At 58.5% G+C, this 23,100-nt stretch overlaps 1 protein-coding gene across 1 annotated transcript in view; it reads left to right on the top strand.

The window, feature by feature from the left end:
• Nucleotides 1–7,160: 7,160 nt before the first annotated feature.
• Nucleotides 7,161–23,100, top strand: part of PDE2A (phosphodiesterase 2A) — a gene marked incomplete at both ends in the record, with an annotated part of 50,283 nt that continues 34,343 nt past the window's right edge. Inside the window, one exon of the mRNA XM_080613453.1 lies at nt 7,161–7,228. Coding sequence (XP_080469579.1) covers nt 7,161–7,228 — 68 coding nt within the window. The remainder of the gene's footprint in view (nt 7,229–23,100) is intronic.

The following is a 23,100-nucleotide window of genomic DNA, read 5'->3' as shown; positions in this document are numbered from 1 at the left end:
TGCTGGATTCCTTCTGTTCCCACCCTGATTTTGCCTTTGGTTTTATCTCTGTGCACAGTGGGGGGGAAGCTCAAGGGCTCATCCTGCACCCGGGTGCACCCATGGCCCATGGGAAGGGGATGCTGAGGGTGCAGGGACACAGAGCTCCATCCTCGTCATCCTATGTCCCCATCCCTATCCCTCATTCCCAACCATTCCCAGCCTCATCTACACTCAAGCACCTTCCATGTCCTCTCACTCCCAAAGCAGGGATGGACCCCATGTCTGGGTGATGGGAAGCAGGGATTTGGGACCTCAGGGCTCAGCCTGCACCCAAGCGCCACTGCAGGACTGGGTGCCTGGGTGTCCCCATGCTCCCCACAGTGATGGGGGAGCTGGGAAGGGGTCATGGTGGCAACAAGGATTCCAAACCCACCAAAACCAGGATGCGGAACCGTGGAGGGGACAGAGCTGGGTCTGTGGATGGTGCCTGGATTGTGGTACCCAGGGGTCAGACCCTGGGAGCAAGCAGCTGATTCCTAACGATTCCAATGGCCAGCAGCTGACCCTGCATCCCTGTTTCCCATCACCCATATGACGGATGTCACCCTCGGCACAGCCTGGGGATGGATGCTGGTACCCGGGGATCTGTCACCGCAGGGATTCTGCTCCAGACATTGGTCCTGGGGACACATCAGAGGGATGTGGGATTTGATGGGTGATGACACGAGGCTGGAAAGTGGGGGCAGAGGCTGCCCCGGGGCAAGGGCACCCGTGTGGCACCGTGGTGCGATGGAGCCGGTGGTCCCCGTCCCCTCCGGGCTCCCTGCTGATGGATGTGACCGGGCAGGACACGGCGCAGCCCGGGGCAGGCTCAGTGACAGCGCTGGAGCGGCCCCAGCACCGGCCCCAGCTGCGTTCCTGCTGCCACTTCAGCGAGGGGAGGCGATGAGGGGGGCCCGAGGCTGCTGCTGTGAGCAAGCACATCCCTGCCCTTCCCTTTCCCCTTCTCCCTCTCCTTCCCCCTTTCCGCTTCACCCTTCCCCTTCCCCCCCTACCCTTCCTATCCTTCTCTGTCCCCTTCTTTCCCCTTCCCCTTTTACTCTCTTCTCCCTTCCCCTTCCCAGTACCACTCCTATTCTCCCCTTCCCTTCCTCATCCTTTCCTTTTTCCTTCTTTCCCCTTCCCCTTCCTCTTTGCATTCCCCATCCTTCCCCTTCATTTTTCTCTTTCCCCCCTTTCCACTTTCCCCTTCCCCATCCTTCCCTTTCCCTTTCTTTTCCCTTCTTTCCCCTTCCTTCTCCATCCTTCCCCTTCCCCTTCCCCTCCAATCCACTTTCACACCCCCCTTACCCACTCCAAGCTTCCCAAGCCCCTTCCTGGACCTTTTGGGATGCTCCATCCACAGCTGTGGCCTCTCCCACTGCCTCTCCCATGGCTGCAGCACCGGCCCAGGGCAGGCCTGGATGGCCAGGAGAGGGTGGGATCCGCTCTCCTTCCTGCTGCTCAGGATGGAATACGGCACAATCAGGGATATTGGGATCACATCAGGGTGGGGGATTTACTGATGGCCATGAGCGGGGTGATGCTCCGAGCCCCACGGTGAGCACAGAGCTCCCATCAGTGCTGGTGCTGGAAGGCAGCAGGATTTCTCCCTCATCCACACAAGGTTTCATTTCCCTTCCCTTATCAGGGGATCTTTCCATCAGCCACTTCTTCGGCTGCCAGGATCACAGCGCTGCTCCATTGCCCCCAGCACGTAGTCATGGGATGGGTTGGGATGAAGGGACCTTAAAGCTCATCCAGCCCTAACCCCTGTCACGGGCAGGGACCCCTTCCACTTGAGCAGCTTGCTCCAAGCCCCTGTGTCTTGAACACTGCCAGGGATGGGGCAGCCACCAGCATCCCCTTTATCCCTTTATTCCCAGTTGCTTTGGGAAAGGCAATGGGATGGGATGGGTGGGTACAGTGAGAACCAGCGTCAATCCCACTTCTTCCTGCATCGCTATCCCCATGCTGGGTACCAGGATGCAGCGGGATGCTGCATCCAAACACCCTCCAAGCAGCTCCCTGGGCCCCCCATCCCTGCCCCAAAGTACCTGGGGGCCCTGTCCGTGCTCTGCCCACGCCAGCAGAGCTGTACCTGCAGGCACAGGCAATCATTTCCCTCATCACTGAGGATTCCTTTCTGCTTATTTGCTGCTTTGAGAACAGCTTGTTCTGACCTTGCGATAAAAACCAAGGCTCTGGGCTCCTCCAGGGGTTATTTTCTGTTCTTTTTCTGTTCCCAGGATAAATGTCAAGGAAAATGGAAAAGCTTTTCTCCATTCCACTGTTTTCTTCCTTCTCGGAAAAGCTGTTTGGGTTTGGGAGCGTGGCACAAGCAGAGAGGGGGGGAAACAACCTCCAGCTTCCTGGAATTGGAACTTTCTGGTGGGTATTATCCAGGCACGACAGGACCAGCGCTTCCATTGGTGGGAATACTGGGGCTATATAAGGGTATATCTATATACTGATGGGACTGGAGCAACCTGCTCTAGTGGAAGGTGTCCCTGTCTGTGGCAGGGGTTGGAACTGGGTGAGCTTTGAGCTCCCTGCATCCCAACCCATTCCATGCTCCTCTGACACCCTGGAGGCAGGGAAGCAGCGTGTGGTCCCTGGGAGCATCCCGAGCTGCTCCACTGAGGTATCCTTGCAGGAAGAGCGAGGAGTCCATTGCCCTCTGGAGCTCAGAGCTCTGGGGAGGGGGTGCAGTGATGCTGAGCCCTTCTGTAGGGAGAGCATCTTGTGAGTAAGTTGCTTTGTGCCACCAAACCCACCCCCATGAGCGGGACGCTGCCGGTACCCGCACAGCGAGCACCCAGGTTGGTTATTGGTGGTTATTGAGAGCTCCAAGACCTGCATCCCGCAGCCGAGAGGGCTCTGCAGGAGCTGAGCTCGAGACTCATTTCACATTCACACCATAAACACCCACACGAGGGCACGGACCTGGAATGGTGCCTTTGGAAGGCGGCAGCGCTTCATCTTCCTGACAGGAGATAAAGACATGGAGCTGAGTCGGGAGGCAGAGCGGAACTGCCATGAACTCCACTGGAATCGTGTTCACTGCATCCAGCATGGAATGTGGGGAGGAACAGGAGGGATTTGCTGTGCTCGATCCTCCCAGGACCTTCTCCTTCCATAGGGCTGGGAAGGACCTTAAGATGCAGGAGGCTGGGTTTGCCCTGTGGATGCTCCTGGAGAAGGTTTCTTGGTGGATCTCGCTGGCCATCACCAGGGCCTCGTGCCTGCACCACAGCCCCGCTCTAATGTCCCTGTATGCCATGGGGATGCCAACCCCATTGAGCTCCAGCAGCCAGGATCAGTGCCAGGTCCATGGGGGTCTGAGCCCTGTGGGATCAGCTTGCTCCAAGCCCCTGTGTCCAACCTGGCCTTGAGCACTGCCAGGGATGGGGCAGCCACAGCTTCTCTGGGCACCCTGGGCCAGCGCCTCAGCACCCTCACAGGGAAGAGCTTCTGCCTAAGAGCTCAGCTCAGTCTCCCCTCGGGCAGGTTCAAGCCATTCCCACATTCCCAATCCCAGTGGAGAAGATCAGAGCAGATCAGGGTGCGAGGCACACCGGGTCCCCAGGTCCATCGCCAGATGTGAGGCAGGGACCGCTGCATCCCAGCATCCTCCCGTGAATCCTTCCATGTGGTTTCTGGCTCTCTCCCTTACCTAACGTTGCTCCTGGTGTTCATAGAGGTGGTTTTCTCCTCTCCACATCGCTCTGTGCTGGTTCCTCCTCAGGAGAGAGCTCAGCCCCGTATCCAAGCAGCTTCTGCCAGCAGCAGCACAGGCTCTGTCCTTGGAGACCTGGTTCCTTCTTTCAGCGTGTGCAGCCCCAGGGGTCTCCGTGCTGAGGAACTGAAAGAACCCGGTGGAGCCATCCCAGAGCTTCCACAATGTTTGGATGCATTCCATGAATAATGCAAACATTGGAAAAAATGGAAAACTATTCCATGAATAATTTGGGTGTTTTCCACACAAATCCCTGCTCGCTCCTGCTCGGAAGCACCCGAGAAGCTGCACTGGTGCCTGGCTTCATAAGCACCAAGGAACCCAGGATGCCACCCAGAGTGGGGACATTGCACTGATGTCAGGAGGATCATAGCATGCAGAGAAGCTGTGGCTGCCCCATCCCTGGCAGTGTTCAAGGCCAGGTTGGACACAGGGGCTTGGAGCAAGCTGCTCCAGTGGAAGGGGTCCCTGCCTGTGACAGGGGTTGGAGCTGGAGGAGCTTTAAGGTTCCTTCAACCCAAACCATTCCATGATTAGATTGAAGCGATGGCCCTTAAAATAACCTCAAATGAGCCCTGGCTCTGCCTGCAGCTCCTGGGGTGAAATCTGAGCAAGGCATCGTGGATCTGGTCCTTGATTTCCTCCCCTGGCCAAGGCAGGCAGGGGCTCTCAGTAATGGATACGCTACTCGGCCTATTTCTGGAGACCGTGGGGATATTAATCCGTGTGAATCTGACAGGAACTGATGTGATTTGAGTGCAAATCTCTTAATAACTATTGCTGCTCTTCACGTGGGCTCACCACGGAGCAGGGCAGCAGCAGCGCATCCGCAGGAGCTACAAAGCACATCCCGCCCCTCGCCCCATGGAAGCAGTGACCCCGGAGGGCTGGATCGCTGCAAGGCTACTGAGGAGCAACCAAACCAACTGCTTCTGGTGCAACAGCTCCTGCCATGGAGCCGAGCTCCCAGCCTGGGGGTGTGGGTTGGTGCAGCACAGAGCAGGCAGCGAGTGTGTGGAGGATGCAGACACCCACAGAGAGATGCTGCTGAGCTGAGGACCAGAGGGATGCTCCTGGGTTCACATGGGATGGGGGAGCAACAGCGGGGTGGCTGGAGAGGTGGGACCATAGAACCTCATGGTGTTCAATGGCTTCAGTGCGTGCCTGCAGCCCAGAAACCAGTCATATCCTGGGCTGCACCCCCAAAGAGTGAGCAGCAGCTCAGGGAGGGGATTCTCCGCCTTTACTACTGTGTAAAGGAGAGACCTTAGAGCAGCTCCAGTGCCTAAAGGGGCTCCAGGCAACCTGGAGAGGGGCTTGGGACAAGGGCCTGTAGGGCCAGGCCAAGGGGAATGGCTTGAACCTGCCCGAGGGGAGACTGAGCTGAGCTCTTAGGCAGAAGCTCTTCCCTGTGAGGGTGCTGAGGCGCTGGCCCAGGGTGCCCAGAGAAGCTGTGGCTGCCCCAGCCCTGGCAGTGCTCAAGGCAGAGGGTGGTTGTTCCATGCTCTCCCTGACACCTTGTGGCTCCAGGAGGCCCAGGGCAGGAGATCCCAGTGTGGTTGTGCAGGATAAACCCATGGACACCACATCTGCTCCTCCAACCCATCCATGCGTGCAGAGGGCTCCGTACTCAGTGAAGCTCCCGGGGGGAAGCTGCTCTGATTCAGGAGATGACAGCGCGGGCACAGGCATGGAGCGATGCTGCAGGCACATGGGAGGCTCCAGCTCCTCCTGCCTGGGGCTGGAGGCTCAGGGAGCAGGTTCAAGCTGGGGGCTCACCCATGTGGGATGGACAAGGTCTCAGCATATCCCTCCCTGCTCCTGTGTTACCTGGTCTGGGACCTGCTGCCCTGCTGGGGACCTGGCTGCTGGGCATTGCTGTCCATTGCTTGTCTGCTTGCAAGGAACAAGGGATGGGACAAGAGGAATCGGCTTCAAGCTGCACCAGGGCAGGTTTAGATGGAGCTGAGGAACAATTCCTGCCCCAAAGGGTGCTCAGGCATTGGAACAGGCTGCCCAGGGCAGGGCTGCAGGCACCGTCCCTGCAAGGGTTCACACCCCGTGGGGACGAGGCCTCAGTGCCATGGGGCAGTGGTGGCCGTGGGGCAATGGTTGCCCTGGATGCTCCTGAAGCTCTTTCCCAACCCGGCTGATTCCCTGATTCTCTAATACCGCTTGATGCCATCCAGTGTCCTTGGGAAAGGAACCTGCTCACAGGTCGGGTGCTGCCTGGTGCTGCCCAGTACCCCTGGGGCAGGGAAGCTGCCTGTGGGCCACTACTGCTCCATACTGCTTGATGCTGCCCAGTGTCCATGTGCAAGGAACCTGCTTGTGGGTCTGGTGCTGCCCTGGGGCAGGGATTGGCCTGCAAAGCCAGTGCTGCCCAGCATCGCCCTGTGCTGCCCAGCATCGCCCTGTGCTGCCCAGCATCGCCCTGTACTGCCCAGCATCGCTCTGTGCTGCCCAGCATCGACCTGTACTGCCCAGCATCGCTCTGTGCTGCCCAGCATTGCCCTGTGCTGCCCAGCATCGCTCTGTGCTGCCCAGCATCGCCCTGTACTGCCCAGCATCACTCTGTGCTGCCCAGCATCGCCCTGTACTGCCCAGCATCACTCTGTGCTGCCCAGCATCACTCTGTGCTGCCCAGCATCGCCCTGTACTGCCCAGCATCACTCTGTGCTGCCCAGCATCGCCTTGTGCTGCCCAGCATCGCCCTGTGCTGCCCAGCATCACTCTGTGCTGCCCAGCATCGCCCTGTACTGCCCAGCATCACTCTGTGCTGCCCAGCATCACTCTGTGCTGCCCAGCATCGCCCTGTACTGCCCAGCATCACTCTGTGCTGCCCAGCATCGCCTTGTGCTGCCCAGCATCGCCCTGTGCTGCCCAGCATCGCTCTGTGCTGCCCAGCATCGCCCTGTGCTGCCCAGCATCACTCTGTGCTGCCCGATGCCCCTCGGGGCAGAAGCCGGGCAAACGGACGATTGCAGTGCCCAGCAGGACCCGCTGCCGCCGCGGGGAGCGCGGAGCGGCCAGGGCCAGCGTGCTCCTCACTAGACAAAGGCGGCGTCCCCTCGGAGCGGGGCGGTGCCGCGGGCGAGGCCGGGCGCGGCCCAGGGCGGGCGGCAGCGAGCGGCAGGTGCGGACCCCTTCGGCCCTCCGCGGCAGCGGCTCCGGCCCCCGCCCAGCCCCGCGGAGCCGCAGCGGCGCCGTCAATCAGCGCGTTTCTTCCCCCAGCCTCTCTCCGCCCTCCCCTCCCGTACGCCTCGGCGCGCTGCATCGGGCTCGGTTGACAGCAGCGGGCTCCGCTCCCCGCCAGCACCGAGAACCGGGCGCAGCGGCGGCTCCGCGTCGCCCGCAGCCCCTCGCCGAGCCCCCGCCGGCCGCCGAAGCATGCGGAGCCATGGGGCAGGGCTGCGGACACTCCATCCTCTGCCGGAGCCAGCCGTACCAGGCGGCTGCGTCTGACCTGTGAGTCCCCTCCCGCCGGCACCGGGGACTGGGGGGGACCACGCCGGGAGGAAGCGATGTCCCGGGGGGGGGGGAGGCTGCGCGAAGGCGAGAGGGAGACATCGCGGAGATGGGAAAAGTTCCTCCTCCCTCCTGGGGTGCAGAGGGAATCACAGGCTGCGACCCCCCCTCAGTTCCTCACTGTGTGAGACCAGGGCAGGGCATCACTGACGGGTGATGCTGTGCGGGAGCGCTGCTGTCATCAGCATCTCCCCTTTTCCCTATCGACCCACCCTTATATGTTCCCTGTAACCCCGTGGTGGTTTCCCATGGGAGCAGAAGGCTTCTGGCCTGGCAGTGGGCTGGGGGGGATGTGGGTGACTTAGTGAAACGCTGGTCAGGCCTCGGCATCGCGGCTTTGGTGGCTCCACGCATGGCAGGAGGAGCCACCCCCCCGCACACCCACCCCACGCAACAGGTCTGGGGGTCCCGGTGCTGCTGTTCCCATGCAGTGGGGTGGGACAGGGGGATCGGGGGGATCTCATTCCACAGCGCTGGAATGAGGGGCTCGCAGGCGGTGACCTTGCTGAGGGATGACAGTGCTCGCTTCCAGCCGTGAAGGGTGATGCTCCGGAGAGCCCACGTGGGGAGAGGGGCAGAGCTGGCTAACGGGAAGCATGCGGCGCCTCGATTCCCATTGCCGCGGCTTGGGATGGCCGAGATCCCCGGCTCTGTGTCTGTGTGTGTATGGAGCACTCACGAGGCTCCACTGCTGTGCGCAGGCGGTTTGCAGTACGTGGGTGCTCTGCTTCCCGGGTATCCAGAGATACTGGGTGCTCCCTACCCCTTGTTTCCCACCCCAGCAGTTGCTGGGATCAGACCCCACATTGCCAAAGGGATGGGCTGATCCGGTGGGAATGGGATGAGGGTGTAAGGGGATGAGGAGGGAAGCGGCTGGGTGCTTGGATTCCTTTGTCTGACGGGCACATCTCAGCTCCACATGCTCAAGCACTGGCTCGGCAGCCAGGACCACCACTCCCAGCGCTGCATCCCTCATGGGGATGTGCCTGGGAGCATCCTCAGGGCTCCTGGAGTGGGTGCTTGATGTGATTCCAGGGCCATCAGGGTACAAGGGAAGCTGCCACCCGCTCCTGCCTCATCCCCACGTTATTTCCCTCCGGCATCCCCAGCTTTTCGCACCTTCATGAGGTGACCTTTGGATGCCAAGTCTGCCTGGCTCTAGAATAGCCTCCAGCATCTCCTGCCTACGGTGCTGTGGGGCTCAGACCCACCTTCCAGAGGCCACCAGGAGCTGCTGATCCCCCCCACTGTGGGTGCTGGATCCAGTCTCTGCGAGCAGCATCCTTCCTCCCGGCTCTCCCTGGTGCTGTGTGCGCTTTGTTCCCTGCAGAGATCCTTTCATGCTGCTGCCACAACATGTGCCCGTGTCCTTTTCTTGAAGCACAGCACACAAAGGTCTTGAAATGCCATTGCCATCCCCATGTTCCCTCCGGCTGGAATGCCGCTGCTGACTTGCAGCTCCTGTTTAATGGCTGTAAGAACGGTGGATGCTACTTGAGTGTAGCTGGATTGCTGCACCTCTCGGGCCGCCCAGGGCAGGGATGGTGAGATGGGATGCTTTCCCCTTTACCCAGGATACAACCCCACGTCTTTCCTACATGTTTATCCCTGTTCCCACACATCCTGGGGGATATAAAGGGGTGGAAAAGCTTCCTAAGCACTTTCCGGCGATGCCCTTGGCGGCTGCCCGTTCAGCACATGGGTGTCCCCGTGAGGCAGGGGTGATGCTGCCTGCTCCCTGCTGCCCCGCCATCCCCGTGTTGTTTCCTGCTGGCTCTGCCTGCCTGCTGCCAGCACATCCCAGCAAAGCTGCTCCCGCCCTCGCAGCACACTGGGAATGCTGCATGGGGCCGGGATGCAGCAGTGGGCCAGGTCTACCCACGTGCGCGGTGGATGAGCGCCGATTCCTCCCAGGGCAGCGCCGCTGGCAGCCACTCGAGCGCCATCCTGCATTATCCAGGTCACGTTTAAACCTGTTTCCTCCTCCTTTCCCCCCCGGGCAGCGGCTCCTGACCCGGTTACGGGCGGGTGGGATGCTGGGGTGCCCGGAGCTGCTGCGTTCACAGCATCTGACAGCAGCCAGGGGCTGGGGGAGCCGCAGCTGAGCTCTGCGCATTGAGAGCACGCAGGAGGAGAGGATGCTCTGAGCAGCCCTGCAGGGAAGGACCCGGCGCGGTGGAGCCTGGGCACAGGTCAAGGCTTCCTTCGGGAAGTGGCCTCATCCAGCTCTTCCCGCTGGCAGGAGCAGATGTGGGGATGTGTGAACTGGGCAAGCGCCGCTGGGCTCGGCGCTGGTTTGGTAACAGCATCGGTGCCAGGCACATGATGGAGGAGGGACCATAGCTTGGCCACAGCTGGGATGAGGGCTCCATCCTGCCCGGATGAGTGTCCAGGAGCAGGAAGGGACCAGTGTCCTGTAATGGGATAAAGAGGCATCTTTATCCCCTCCGTAAAGGATATGTGTTAGCCTGGGTGTCAGTTATTCCAGGCCAGTGCCAAGATCCAGATGGTGTGTCCTTGGGTTAATACAGGACCCAGGCAGTGTGTCCCGAGGTTAGTACCAGAACCTGGACAGTGTGTCTCGATCAAGGCTCACACAAGGGCCATGTGTAATGCACCATCCCCATTTTACCCCCCTGATGTACCCACCTGGTTGCTGCTTCCTTCATGGTCCTGGACCTTAAAAAGTCCTATCCAAACCAAACCATTCCATGGCTCCACGGCTTGCTCTGGTACCCATGGCGCAGCAATGGCTGGGATGCAGACAGCATCCAAGTGGCGGAGCACTCCAGGCACCTTTTGGAGGTCTACAAGCATCAGCAAAGCCAAGTGCAGGCCTACCCTGCACCTTTTGCCCAGCCTGGTGCTGGTCCATCAGGTGGGAGGTGTGTGGGGCACTTCTGCATCACCTCACCCTGGAGCTCAGAGAGGATGGAGGGGGAGCTCCTGGCACCCTGCACGTCTCCAAGCCTGGAGTGGTCCCTTGAGTGGGGAGGACCCATCCAGGAGCTCCCCCTCCATCCCCCCATTTCAGAGCAGCGAGTGCTTTCAGTGTCATGAGCTGCAGGAGGACAAGAACGCGTCCGGAGCAGGCAGCGCTGCAGCCGCTCCTCCATGCGGGATGCAGGATTCCCTGGCTGCAGCAGCGCTCTCCTCTGACCTCGGTCCCTGCTTTTGCTTTGTCTCTTTCCCAGCTCCCACGTGGCTGGCGCTGGGCTGCAGCCAGAAGTGCAGGCAGGGCCTTGGGACCTTCTGCTTGTCCAGCTTTCTCCTGCAAAGGGCTGAGCTGTCCTTAATGGATGAGCCTGAATGGAGGAGGGAGCGAGGGGGATGCAGAGCGGCAGGAGATGCTGTGGCTGTGGCTGCGGCTCCATCACATCCAGCAAAGGGGGTTTAGGTGATGGAGAGCAGGCAGAGCGCAGGCAGTGGTACCCTAGCAGCTCCCCCCATTCCAGTGTCATGGGTGGGGGGTGATCTCATGCAATGGGTGATGGGTGACCCCAAGGTTTGCTGTCTGGGGGGGTTGGAGTGTGGATTGGGGGTCTCAGGAAGCTATTCCCAGTTCATGGTGGGTCACGATGCTGCGGCAGCAGAAAAGTGGCCCCAAACCTTGTCACCAGGTACCACCCTCAAGGGATGGTTAGCACAGCAGCCTGTGGGATTCGGCTCTGGAATGGCCCAGGAGTTGGTTATTTGGCATCATTAGCAGCTCTTGGTCCTGCTCCCATCCCCATCCCCAAATCCAAAGGGGAGGAAGAGGTGAATAAGGATGGCTTGAGAGCATGCAGGGAATGTTTTGGGTGGGTTCAGACCTTCTGGTCTCTGTTCGTTTGTCCTTCCTATCAGAAATCAAACAGAAAAGAAAGATGGTTTTGGATGGGCTCATTTCCTATGGGAAATCATAGAATCATAGAATAGTTAGGGTTGGAAAGGACCTTGAGATCATCCAGTTCCAACCCCCCTGCCATGGGCAGGGACACCTGGTTCTTTTGGCTGGGAATAAAGGGAGTTCAGGGCTTGTCCTGATGTGGATGAACTCACCCCGTGTCCCAGCATCCCCAAAGCCCTCTGCTCACCAGATGTAGTGGAGGTTTGTGGTACCCAAGGAGGGAAAACACAATCAGCAGCTGCCGGTGCAGTGCTGGCACAGGAGTGATGACTTTGCCAAAATCCTGTCATTCCCTGGCTTGGAATCGCTTCCCAGTTGGTTATTAGCTCGCACGTTTCAGCTGGGTGACTCAGAACACACCGAGGAGCTATTTATAATGAGCATTTGAAAGGAGAAGACTGATGGAGGGCTTTTATCCACCCCCCTTCCTTCAGTCCTTGAGCTGTGTTGGCTGCGCTCCCCTTGCCCAGAGGCAGGTGGGTTGGGAAGGTTGGAAAGGGACCATCCGTATCCCTGAGGTTCCATAGCTGGTTGGTGCAGGGTGAAGATGCTGATGGTCTCCTCTGGGAGGTGATGCACCATCCCTATCCAGAGCCTCTTCTCCCTGTGGAGTGGAACTGGAATGTCCGTATGGCTCTACAGCAGTTCACACACTGGGGTTTATTCCCTGCGAAGGGATAATCCCCTGTCCCTGTCCCGCAGCCAGGATGGATCCTTGAGCTGTCACTTGGCTGGAGCCCAGCCAGAAGGACACCAGCCATGGGTGCTGCCGTGCTTTTCCTTACTCTCCCAAAGGAATGAGGCTTTTCCCTGTATTTTTCCCATGCTCACACATCCAGGGTGCTGGCAGCATCCTTCCCACAGGAAGAGCTGTTGGTGCCAGCAGAGCCTTTCATCTCCCAGCTCGAGCAGGGTGATGGCACATCCCTGAGGAGTTTATTGTCACTGCCTGGGAGCAGGGACCTGCAGCCCCACGCTCTTTGGTCCTGAGCATGGCTGTGCAGGGGAGGCGTGGGACATGGGGGGACCCTCCTGGTCCTTCTGCAGCACCTCGGGGGCCTCGTCAGGTGGGAGATTGGGATGTGGGGATGGGATGGGGCTCAGCTGCAGAGCAGATGGGCTTGGCCTGCGGATGCTGTGGGGCTGGGGCTAGGGCTAAGGTTAAGGCTAGGGTTAAGTTTAGGGGTAAGATAAGGGCTAAGGTTAGGGTTAGGGCTAAGGTTAGGGTTAGGGCTAAGGTTAGGGTTAGGGTTAGGGCTAAGGTTAGGGTTAGGGCTAAGGTTATGGTTAGGATTTAGGTTTAGGGGTAGGATAATGTTGGTATTTGGTTTAAGGTCTGGACTAGTGTATGGATTATGGCTATGGCTAGCGTTAGGTTTGGGGTTAGGGCTAGGGCTAAGATTGCTAAAGTTACAATTAAGGTCTGGACTTGGGTTCAGATTGGGTTCAGGTTGAGTTCAGATTAGGTTCAAGGGCTTGAGCTAGGGCTCAGGTTAGGGTTATGCTTAGGGCTTGACCTAACCTTAAGGGTATGTTTAGCACTAGGCCCAGAACTGTATCTAAGGTTCAGGTTGCATTTCAGGTTAGAGCTGGCGTTAGGTTAAGGCTAAGGTCATATTTAGGGTTGGGATCAGAGCCAGGGCTGGGGCTAAGATCACGCTTCGGGCTAGGATCTGCCACCTCCAATGGCTTCTCCTCCCATGCATCCCAACCTCACAGGGAGTGGGAGTGATGCTGAGTCAGGGAAAACTTGTGGGTGCATAGAATCATAGAGCTATAGAATGGTTTGGGTTGGAAAGGACCTTAAGATCATCCAGTTCCAGCCTGCTGCCATGGGCAGGGACACCTCACACTAAACCAGGCCACCCAAGGCCTCATCCAACCTGGCCTTGAACACTGCCAGGGATGGAGCATTCACAACCTCCCTGGGCAACCCATTCCAGTGCCTCACCACCCTCACAGTAAAGAATTTCTTCCTTAGATCCAATCTAAACTTCCCCTGTTTCAGTTTGAACCCGTTACCCCTTGTCCTGTCACTACAGTCCCTAATGAAGAGTCCATCCCCAGCATCCTTGTAGCCCCCTTCAGACACTGGAAGCTGCTCTGAGGTCTCCACGCAGCTTCTCTTCTCCAGGCTGAACAGCCCCAACTTTCTCAGCCTGGCTCCATACAGGAGGTGCTCCAGCCCCTGCTCATCCTCGTGGCCTCCTCTGGACTTGTTCCAACAGTTCCATGTCCTTTTGATGTTGAGGACACCAGAACTGCACACAATGCTCCAAGTGAGGTCTCACGAGAGCAGAGCAGAGGGGCAGGATCCCCTCCTTCCCCAAAATCCCCAAATCCTCCTTCCCTCCATCCCCAAAAGTCTTGTGTTTTGTTAATGCTGGAGCATGGACACACATGGAACACGGGACAAAGCAGCTCTTACTGCATGGGAAGTGCTGCCTGTGGGGCCAGCTTGGTGTCAGACACCAGCGTGATGGGCACCTGGGTGAAAACCCCAAAGGAAGCCCCAACCCAGCTGATGAGGGTCGAGGGTCCCCCAAAAGAAGGATGAGGGCACTGAGGTGTCCTTTGGGTGCTGCTTTCCCTTAGCCAAGCACCCGCTCCGGAGGGTGCTGTGGGTGATGCTCATGGTGGGAGCTGGGATTGCTGCACCCAAAGGACTTAAAGAGGGATTGAGAGGCTCTGATTTTGGGGGTGGCTGTTCCCAAGCATACGACATTCCTGGAAATGTCTGTGGCTCCCTGCCAGGCACCTGCTTCCCATCCTGCCCTCACCAGATGGATGCGATTCCTCTGGGAATGCTGCCCTCGGGAGAGCTGGAGCAGGATGTGTTCCATGCCATGGGCTGGATGGAGGGGACACCAGTGCCAGCAGCCCCACACGTGCCCCCCCAAACCTTGGGAGCGCATCCGATGCTGGGGCACATCCTTGTGCTTCCCAAGCTCCAGCCGTGATGCAGGATCTGGAGCCTGCTGCATGGCAATGCAGGGATGGAAAGGGGGGTCTCTTCCCACTGGGAATAGCGTGGGAGCTGCTCCCGGCTGTGTGGGTGCTCTGTGGAGGTGGGGTTTGGCAGCAGCCATGGCGCTGTTGGGGACCCCCCCTCCCCATCGCTGGCAGGGAGATGGGACAGCAGGTCCGTGGGCTGGGATTGCAGCAGCAGGCACTTGGGCATCGCTCGTGCATGGAAGCGGGAGCACGCCGGGAGCGAGCGCTGTGTTCCGGATAGACCCCAGCTCCTCCTGCACCCCTCAATGTGCCTGCTCAGCACAGGCGCTCGGGGATCCCAGCAGGATCAGGTTCATCCCTTCCGGCTCCATCCTCCCTTGGGGAGCTCGGTCACATCCTGGCTCTGCAGCTCCCGCATTGCAGACCCCGCAATGGGGACCCCGATAAAGGGACGGGGCTGGGGACACGTTATGGGTGCTTTGTGGCTGCCGGCCCTCCCGGCTGGGAATGGTGTGGCTGAGAAGCCGCAGCCAGCATTCATCCTGCGGGAAAGCATTAAATCATAGGAAGTGCAATCAATCCGGCATTAATAGCCTGACCCGCTCCGGTGCTGGTCACATTCCCAGCAGGATCTGGCCACGCTGCTGAAGTGGATTGAAGTTCATTGCTGGGGCAAGCAGCAGTGGTAGGACCTGGGAATATCACTGAAGGATGGGGCATCTCCATGCCCATGTTACATCTCCCTGCCGGCCTTCCAGGCATTCCCTTCAGTGTCAGACTTGTGTCCCCATTGCAAAGGACACAGTGGGGATGGGGACAGCTGCCACCAAAGGAGGGGGCTTCTTTGTCCCTGCCGTGCCCATCACACCCCATTGCGTGAGAGCTGGGGGTCAGACGGAGCCACTTGCACCCTACAGACCCTCAAGGCACCAGCATCTTGTGGCCGTGTCCATTCCCATCCCTCCTCTGATGTTCCAGGTTCCCAGGCTCGCTCGTGCTAACAGGGAAATCCCACCAGGATTCGGTGAGAATTCCAGGCTGTTGGATCCGTGCTCCGGGGATGCTGCTGTTCCCGGGGAGGGATGGGGCAGTGACAGCAGAGCCAGGGTGCTGTGGTCCTGCTCTGTTCCCATTGGATAGTGCTGACGGCAGCGGGTGGAAGGGACCGCAGATGCTGAATGTGGGGTTGAGCTGTAGGGCTGTTGGGCACTGGGATGGGGAAGGGGGTCAGGGAAGGGAATAAAAAGCTGGAAAAGAGGAAAAACCAGGAAACAGCGCTGGGAAGATCATGGGATGCAGCTAATCCCATCTCCGGCTGCTTCATTGAGAACTCCCTCTGGTTGTCAGCTGAACTTCCCAATTGCACCATGAGTTGGCAGCCCCTGTGCCGCTGCCTCTATCCAAGGACAATTCCCCAGGGATCCAGGGTAACCACGTGTTGGCTCCTGCCTGGATTGGTGCTGGAGCATGGCTCCCTCGGGTGCCGGTTGCATCGTGTGGAGGTCCCGAAGGTGGTGTCATTCCCCGTTCCTCCCTGCTCTGGTGCTGCCATGCAAAGCTCCTGTCACCCCGCATTCCCAGTGTTCCCTCTTGGGACAACTGGATGGGGATCAGGGATACCCTCCTGCTTCAGCGAGCTGGGTCCTGGTGTCTTGGGGTGCAATGCAATGGGAATGAGGATTTGCAGGATGCAGGGATGCTGTGCAATGGGGATGGGGATTTGTGGGATGCAGGGGTGCAGTGCAAATGGGATGGGATTTGAAGGATGCAGGAATGCTGTGCAATGCGGATGGGAGTTTGTGGGATGCAAGGATGCTGTGCAATGGGGATAGGAGTTTGTGGGATGCAAGGATGCTGTGCAATGGGGATGGGAGTTTGTGGGATGCAAGGATGCTGTGCAATGGGGATGGGGATTTGTAGGATGCAGGGATGCTGTGCAGTAGGGATGAGGATTTGCAGGATGAAGGGATGCACTGCAATAGGGATGGGGATTTGTAGGATGCAGGTATGCTGTGCAATGGGGATTTGCAGGATGCAGGGATTCTGTGCAGTAGGGATGAGGATTTGCAGGATGCAGGGATGCAGTGTAACAGGGATGGGATTTGCAGGATGCATGGATGCTGTGTAACAGAGATGGGATTTGCAGGATGCAGGGATGCACTGTAGCAGGGATGGGATTTGGAGGATACAGAGATGCACTGTAACAGAGATGGGATTTGCAGGATGCAGGGATGCAGTGTGATGAGAATGGGGATCTACAGGGTACAGAGATGCTGTACAATAGGGATTTGCAGGATGCAGAGATGCTGTGCAGTAGGGATGAGGATTTGCAGGATGCAGGGATGCAGTGTAACAGAGATGGGATTTGCAGGATGCAGGGATGCTGTGTAACAGAGATGGGATTTGCAGGATGCATGGATGCTGTGTAACAGAGATGGGATTTGCAGGATGCATGGATGCTGTGTAACAGAGATGGGATTTGCAGGGTGCAGGGATGCAGTGTGATGGGAAGGGGGATTTGCAGGATGCATGGATGCTGTGTAACAGAGATGGGATTTGCAGGGTGCAGGGATGCAGTGTGATGGGAAGGGGGATTTGCAGGATGCATGGATGCTGTGTAACAGAGATGGGATTTGCAGGGTGCAGGGATGCAGTGTGATGGGAAGGGGGATGTGCATCCCTGCAGTGCTCCCAGGTTTCCCAGCCCCCCGGACCTGCTGGGCTGCATTCCTGCGGCTCCTGGTATCCCAGGGCAGCCTCCTCCAGCCTGGCAGCGCAGGGACCTGGTGCTCACGGTGCGGGCACCACCCGGGAAGAGCAAACAGGGCTCAGCCCTTCCTTAACGGAGGCACTTGGGGCTTCATGTGTTGGTTCAGCAAATGCAGCTTCAGTGGCACCGTCACCCATCCCTGTGGCACCATGGGGCTGGTATCACCGTGTCCCATCCCTGTGGCACCATGGGGCTGGTATCACCGTGTCCCATCCCTGTGGCACCATGGGGCTGGTATCACCGTGTCCCATCCCTGTGGCACCATGGGGCTGGTATCACCATGTCCCATCCCTGTATCACCGTGTCCCATCCCTGTGTCACCGTGTCCCATCCCTGTATCACCGTGTCCCATCCCTGTGTCACCGTGTCCCATCCCTGTGTCACCGTGTCCCATCCCTGTATCACCGTGTCCCATCCCTGTATCACCGTGTCCCATCCCTGTGTCACCGTGTCCCATCCCTGTGTCACCGTGTCCCATCCCTGTATCACCGTGTCCCATCCCTGTATCACCGTGTCCCATCCCTGTGGCACCGTGTCCCATCCCTGTGGCACCGTGTCCCATCCCTGTATCACCGTGTCCCATCCCTGTATCACCGTGTCCCATCCCTGTGGCACCGTGTCCCATCCCTGTATCACCGTGTCCCATCCCTGTGTCACCGTGTCCCATCCCTGTGGCATCATGGGGCTGGTATCACCATGACCCTTCCCTGTGTCACCTCGGGGCTGGTGTCACCTCCCGCATTCTGCAGCCCCCTGCATCACTGTGCAGGGCTGGAATGAACCCGGAGCTGTTGCCGTCCTGTCCTTCCCATGGATCCCACAGTGACGCTTAACCATGGGGCACCCTGTGCCGGTGCCACGATCCAGCGCTTGGGTGCACCTGGAAAAATCCTTTGGGATTGGAGTAAACAGTTTTGCATCGTGGCTTGAGGATGGGGAAGGTGAAATCCAGGGATGCAGGTGCCAGTGTGGGAGTTTGTCTGCCTCCGGGTGCTGGGGGATGGAGGAGCATGTGCAGGGATCCCATGGATACCCCAAACACCCTGAGTTTGCTGCTCCCATTGCTCCAGGTTCTCCTGTGGTCCAGCAGCGTCTCCCTATGGCTCCATCCCATTCCTGCACCTTGGTCCTCGTCCTCTCCATCCCTGCATCCCTGCTCCCTGGTCCTCACCCCCTCCATCCCATCCCTGCTCCATGAGTTAATGGTGCCGCTGCACAAATACCACATTGGAGGAGAGAATTCCCAGCCTGTGGATCCAAACCCGAGATTTCCCTGCCACCACTTCCCATGGTGGCCTCGACACAGTCGCGGTGAGTTGGGATTGCTGGGATGCAACACTGGACTGCTGGGATGTGGCACTGGGAATGCTGGAATAAAGTACTGGGTTTGCTGGGATGTAGTACTGGGAGTGCTGGATGCGGTTCTGGATTGCTAGGGCATGGCACTGGGATTGCTGGGATGCAGCACTGGGATTGTTGGGATGCAGAATTAAGCTCACTGGGACATGGCACTGGGATTGATGGGACATGACAATGGGATTGTTAGGATGCAGCACTAGGCTTTCTGCAATGTGGCACTGGGATTGCTGGGACATGGCACTGGGATTATTGGGATGTGAGACGGGGCTCACTGGTATGCAGTACCGGGATTGCTGGGATGCAGCACTGTAATCACTAGGACATGGCACTAGGATGTGGTACTGGGATTGCTGAGATCCAGCACTGGGATTGCTGGGTTGCTAGGACATGACACTGGGATTGCTGGGATGCACCACAGCTCACTTGGATGCAGCACTGAGATTGCAGGGATGCGGACTGGGATTACTGGGACACAGCACTGGGCTTGCTGGGACATGGTACTGGGATTGCTGGGATGTGGCATTGGGATTGATGGGATGCAGCCCTGGGATTGCAGGAACATGGCATTGGGTTTATCAGGATGTAGTACTGGGATTGCTGGGACCTGGCACTGGGATTGCTGGGACCTGGGACTGGGATTTGGTGGGATGTGTGGTACAGGACTCACTGGGATACAGCACGGGGATTGCTGGGATTCCATACTGGGATTGTTGGGACTCAGCACTGGGATTGCGGGGACCTGGCACTGGGACTGCTGAGATCCAGCACTGGGATCACTGGGGCACATCTGGGATTCCCAAACCCCTTTCCCAAAGGAGCCGAGGACTCTTCGGCAGCTGCATCCCAACTTTTTTCCATGAAACCACTGGAAAGAGCCAGGAATCGGGGGTGTTTGAGCCCCTGCAGGGCTGCTGGAGCCCTTGCATTAGATAAGGGGAAAAAAGGGGAGCAGCAGCGTAATTCCATGTTGTGGAGCCGGGAATGCAGGTGCTTATGCAACGCGCCGTAATGACTGGAGTGAGTCATTAGAGCCCAGCAGTCACCGGGTATTTATAGCTCCCTCCTCCCCCCAGAGGTGCCACCTTTTGTTCCCAAAGGATTTGGTCACATTCCCAAGGGATCCTGGATGCGATGGGGCTGAGCTGGGGTCCTGCATCCCAGGGGGGTGCTCACAGTGGTCCAGGTGATGCTGCTTGCCCTGGATCTGTATCCACATCCCTGGATAAGGTGCTGCTCTGCTTCCCTTCCCGGGCATTCCCACTGGGATAGTTAATCCCGGTCCCTTCCTGACCTCAGGAGCTGCTGGTTTCTATTCCCTGCCAAGAGCCTAAAGGATTGATTTGGGAATAGAAGGAATGAATGAATTCATTGGAGGAGAACAAGTGAATAATCCTGGTTTAATCCAGGTTCAATGGGTGGGATAACGAGAGGGAATTGGAGCATTAAGTGCCAGGGAAGAGGGTGGCAGCAGAACCCAGGATGCCAAAGGGATGTCCATGGAGAGATGTCCTGAAAAGGGAGAAAACCTCCCTGGATCAGGCTCAAAGCATCCCTGGGTCCCCAGAGCATCCCTGGATCAGGCTCAGAGCATCCCAGCCTTAAATGACGTTACCATTCACTTCTCCTTTGCTAATCCCATGGGATTAGGTCATTCTGGGAGCAGTTTGCTTAACCCCACATCATGCCATGGGCTCAGGCTGAGCTCGGAAGCAGCACCCCGGATCTCAGCTGCTCCTATCTCATTCCATCCGGCCATAAAGCCCCATTGTCCATATGCCGGGGCTGGGATCTTCCTTATTGCTCTGGGAAGCGCCAGTGCAGAGCAGCCACCGAAGGGCCAATGGCTGGGATGGGTCAGGGCTGGTTCCAAGGGGAAACTGAGGCACGGGGGGGCTGGAGGCAGAGCAGGCTCTAAGCTTGGCTTAGCCAGGCCTAGCCTAGCGCCTGTGCTGGATACATCAGTGGGTGAGGGTGACCCTGCACCCCACTGCACCTACAGCACCCACTGCACCTACAGCACCCACTGCACCCACAGCACCCACTGCACCCATAACACCCATAACACCCATAGCATCCACAGCACCCACAGTACCCACAGCCTCTGCAGCATCCACAGCATCCACAGCGCCCATAACACCCATAGCATCCGCAGCATGCACAGCATCCATGGCATCCACAACATCCGCAGCACCCATAACACCCATAGCATCCACAGCACCCACAGCATCCACGACATCCACAGCATCCACAGTGCCCATAACACCCACAACACCCACAGCACCCACTGCACCCACAGCACCCACAGCACCCACAGCACCCACAGCACCCACAACACCCACAGCACTCACAGCACCCATAGCACATGGGGATGGGGATCTGGGGGTGACCCTGCACCCACAGCATGGGGTGTTGGGGCCCACATGTCTGGGCTGTGCTGGGCCCCTGGTTGCCCGGTGTCCCTCCGTGCTTGGTGTCCCTCCTGCTGCCGGCTGTCCCCTGGGTGCGCCGGGTCCCTCCTGCTTGCAGGGTGTCCCCTACACGCACGCTGTCCCCCGTGCACACCATCCCCTGGCCCTGCTGTCCCCGTCCTGATGCACTCTTCCTCCAGGCACATCCTGCCCCAAATCACACAGTGCCCCCAGACACACGCTGACCCTGTCCCCATGGACACACACTGTCCCTATGGATGCACGCTGTCCCTATGGATGCACGCTGTCCCTATGGATGCACACTGTCCCTATGGATGCACGCTGTCCCTATGGACATGCTGTCGCTATGGATGCACGCTGTCCCTATGGATGCACACTGTCCCTATGGATGCACGCTGTCCCTATGGATGCACGCTGTCCCTATGGATGCACACTGTCCCTATGGATGCACGCTGTCCCTATGGACATGCTGTCGCTATGGATGCACGCTGTCCCTATGGATGCACACTGTCCCTATGGATGCACGCTGTCCCTATGGACATGCTGTCCCTATGGATGCACGCTGTCCCTATGGATGCACACTGTCCCTATGGATGCACGCTGTCCCTATGGATGCACACTGTCCCTATGGATGCACGCTGTCCCTATGGATGCACGCTGTCCCCGTGGATGCACACTGTCCCGATGGACACACACTGTCTCCATGGACACACGCTGTCCCTATGGATGCACGCTGTCCCGATGGACACACACTGTCTCCATGGACACACACTGTCCCTATGGATGCATGATGTCCCTATGGACAGACGCTGTCCCTATGGACATACACTGTCCCTATGGAGGCATGCTGTCCCTATGGACGCACACTGTCCCTATGGACACACACTGTCCCCATGGACGCACACTGTCCCTATGGATGCACACTGTCCCTATGGATGCACACTGTCCCCATGGACGCACACTGTCCCTATGGATGCACACTGTCTCCATGGACGCACACTGTCCCCATGGACGCACACTGTCCCTATGGACGCACACTGTCCCCATGGACGCACACTGTCCCCATGGACGCACACTGTCCCCATGGACGCACACTGTCCCCATGGATGCACACTGTCCCCATGGATGCACACTGTCCCTATGGATGCACACTGTCCCCATGGATGCACACTGTCCCCGTGGATGCACACTGTCCCTATGGACACGCTGTCCCCATGGATGCACACTGTCCCTATGGACATGCTGTCCCCATGGACACACACTGTCCCCATGGATGCACACTGTCCCTATGGACACGCTGTCCCTATGGATGCACACTGTCCCTATGGACACACTGTCCCCATGGATGCACACTGTCCCTATGGACACGCTGTCCCCATGGATGCACACTGTCCCTATGGACACGCTGTCCCCATAGATGCACACTGTCCCTATGGACATGCTGTCCCCATGGATGCACACTGTCCCTATGGACACGCTGTCCCCATGGATGCACACTGTCCCTATGGACACGCTGTCCCCATAGATGCACACTGTCCCTATGGACACGCTGTCCCCATGGATGCACACTGTCCCTATGGACACACTGTCCCCATGGATGCACACTGTCCCTATGGACACGCTGTCCCCATGGATGCACACTGTCCCTATGGACATGCTGTCCCCATAGATGCACACTGTCCCTATGGACATGCTGTCCCCATGGATGCACACTGTCCCTATGGATGCACACTGTCCCCATGGATGCACACTGTCCCTATGGACATGCTGTCCCCATGGATGCACACTGTCCCTATGGATGCACACTGTCCCCATGGACACACACTGTCCCCATGGATGCACACTGTCCCCATGGATGCACACTGTCCCCATGGACACACACTGTCCCCATGGACACACACTGTCCCCATGGATGCACACTGTCCCCATGGATGCACACTGTCCCTATGGATGCACACTGTCCCCATGGATGCACACTGTCCCTATGGATGCACACTGTCCCCATGGACACACACTGTCCCCATGGATGCACACTGTCCCTATGGATGCACACTGTCCCCATGGACACACACTGTCCCCATGGATGCACACTGTCCCCATGGATGCACACTGTCCCTATGGATGCACACTGTCCCTATGGACACGCTGTCCCCATGGCTGCCATTGTCCGCACCCTCTGAGGGTGCACACACGTGGGATGCTCGCAGGAGCCACCCAAGGTGCCACAGCCCTTGCAAGCCAGGCTGGAGGTGCCCGTGGCCACCATGGGGCCAGCTCATGCCAGGGACCGGCCGAGGCGGCTCCGTGTGGGTCTATCCCATGTGGATCCACCCCATCCTGCTCATCACTGTGGCTCTGGGATGCGGGAGCTGCCGGTGGTACCCGGAGTTCTCGGAGCTGTCTCCATAGA

This window comes from Psittacula echo (assembly GCF_963264785.1).
Source record: "Psittacula echo genome assembly, chromosome: 3".
Lineage (NCBI taxonomy): Eukaryota > Metazoa > Chordata > Aves > Psittaciformes > Psittacidae > Psittacula > Psittacula echo.
This window is presented reverse-complemented; position numbering and strand designations above follow the sequence as displayed.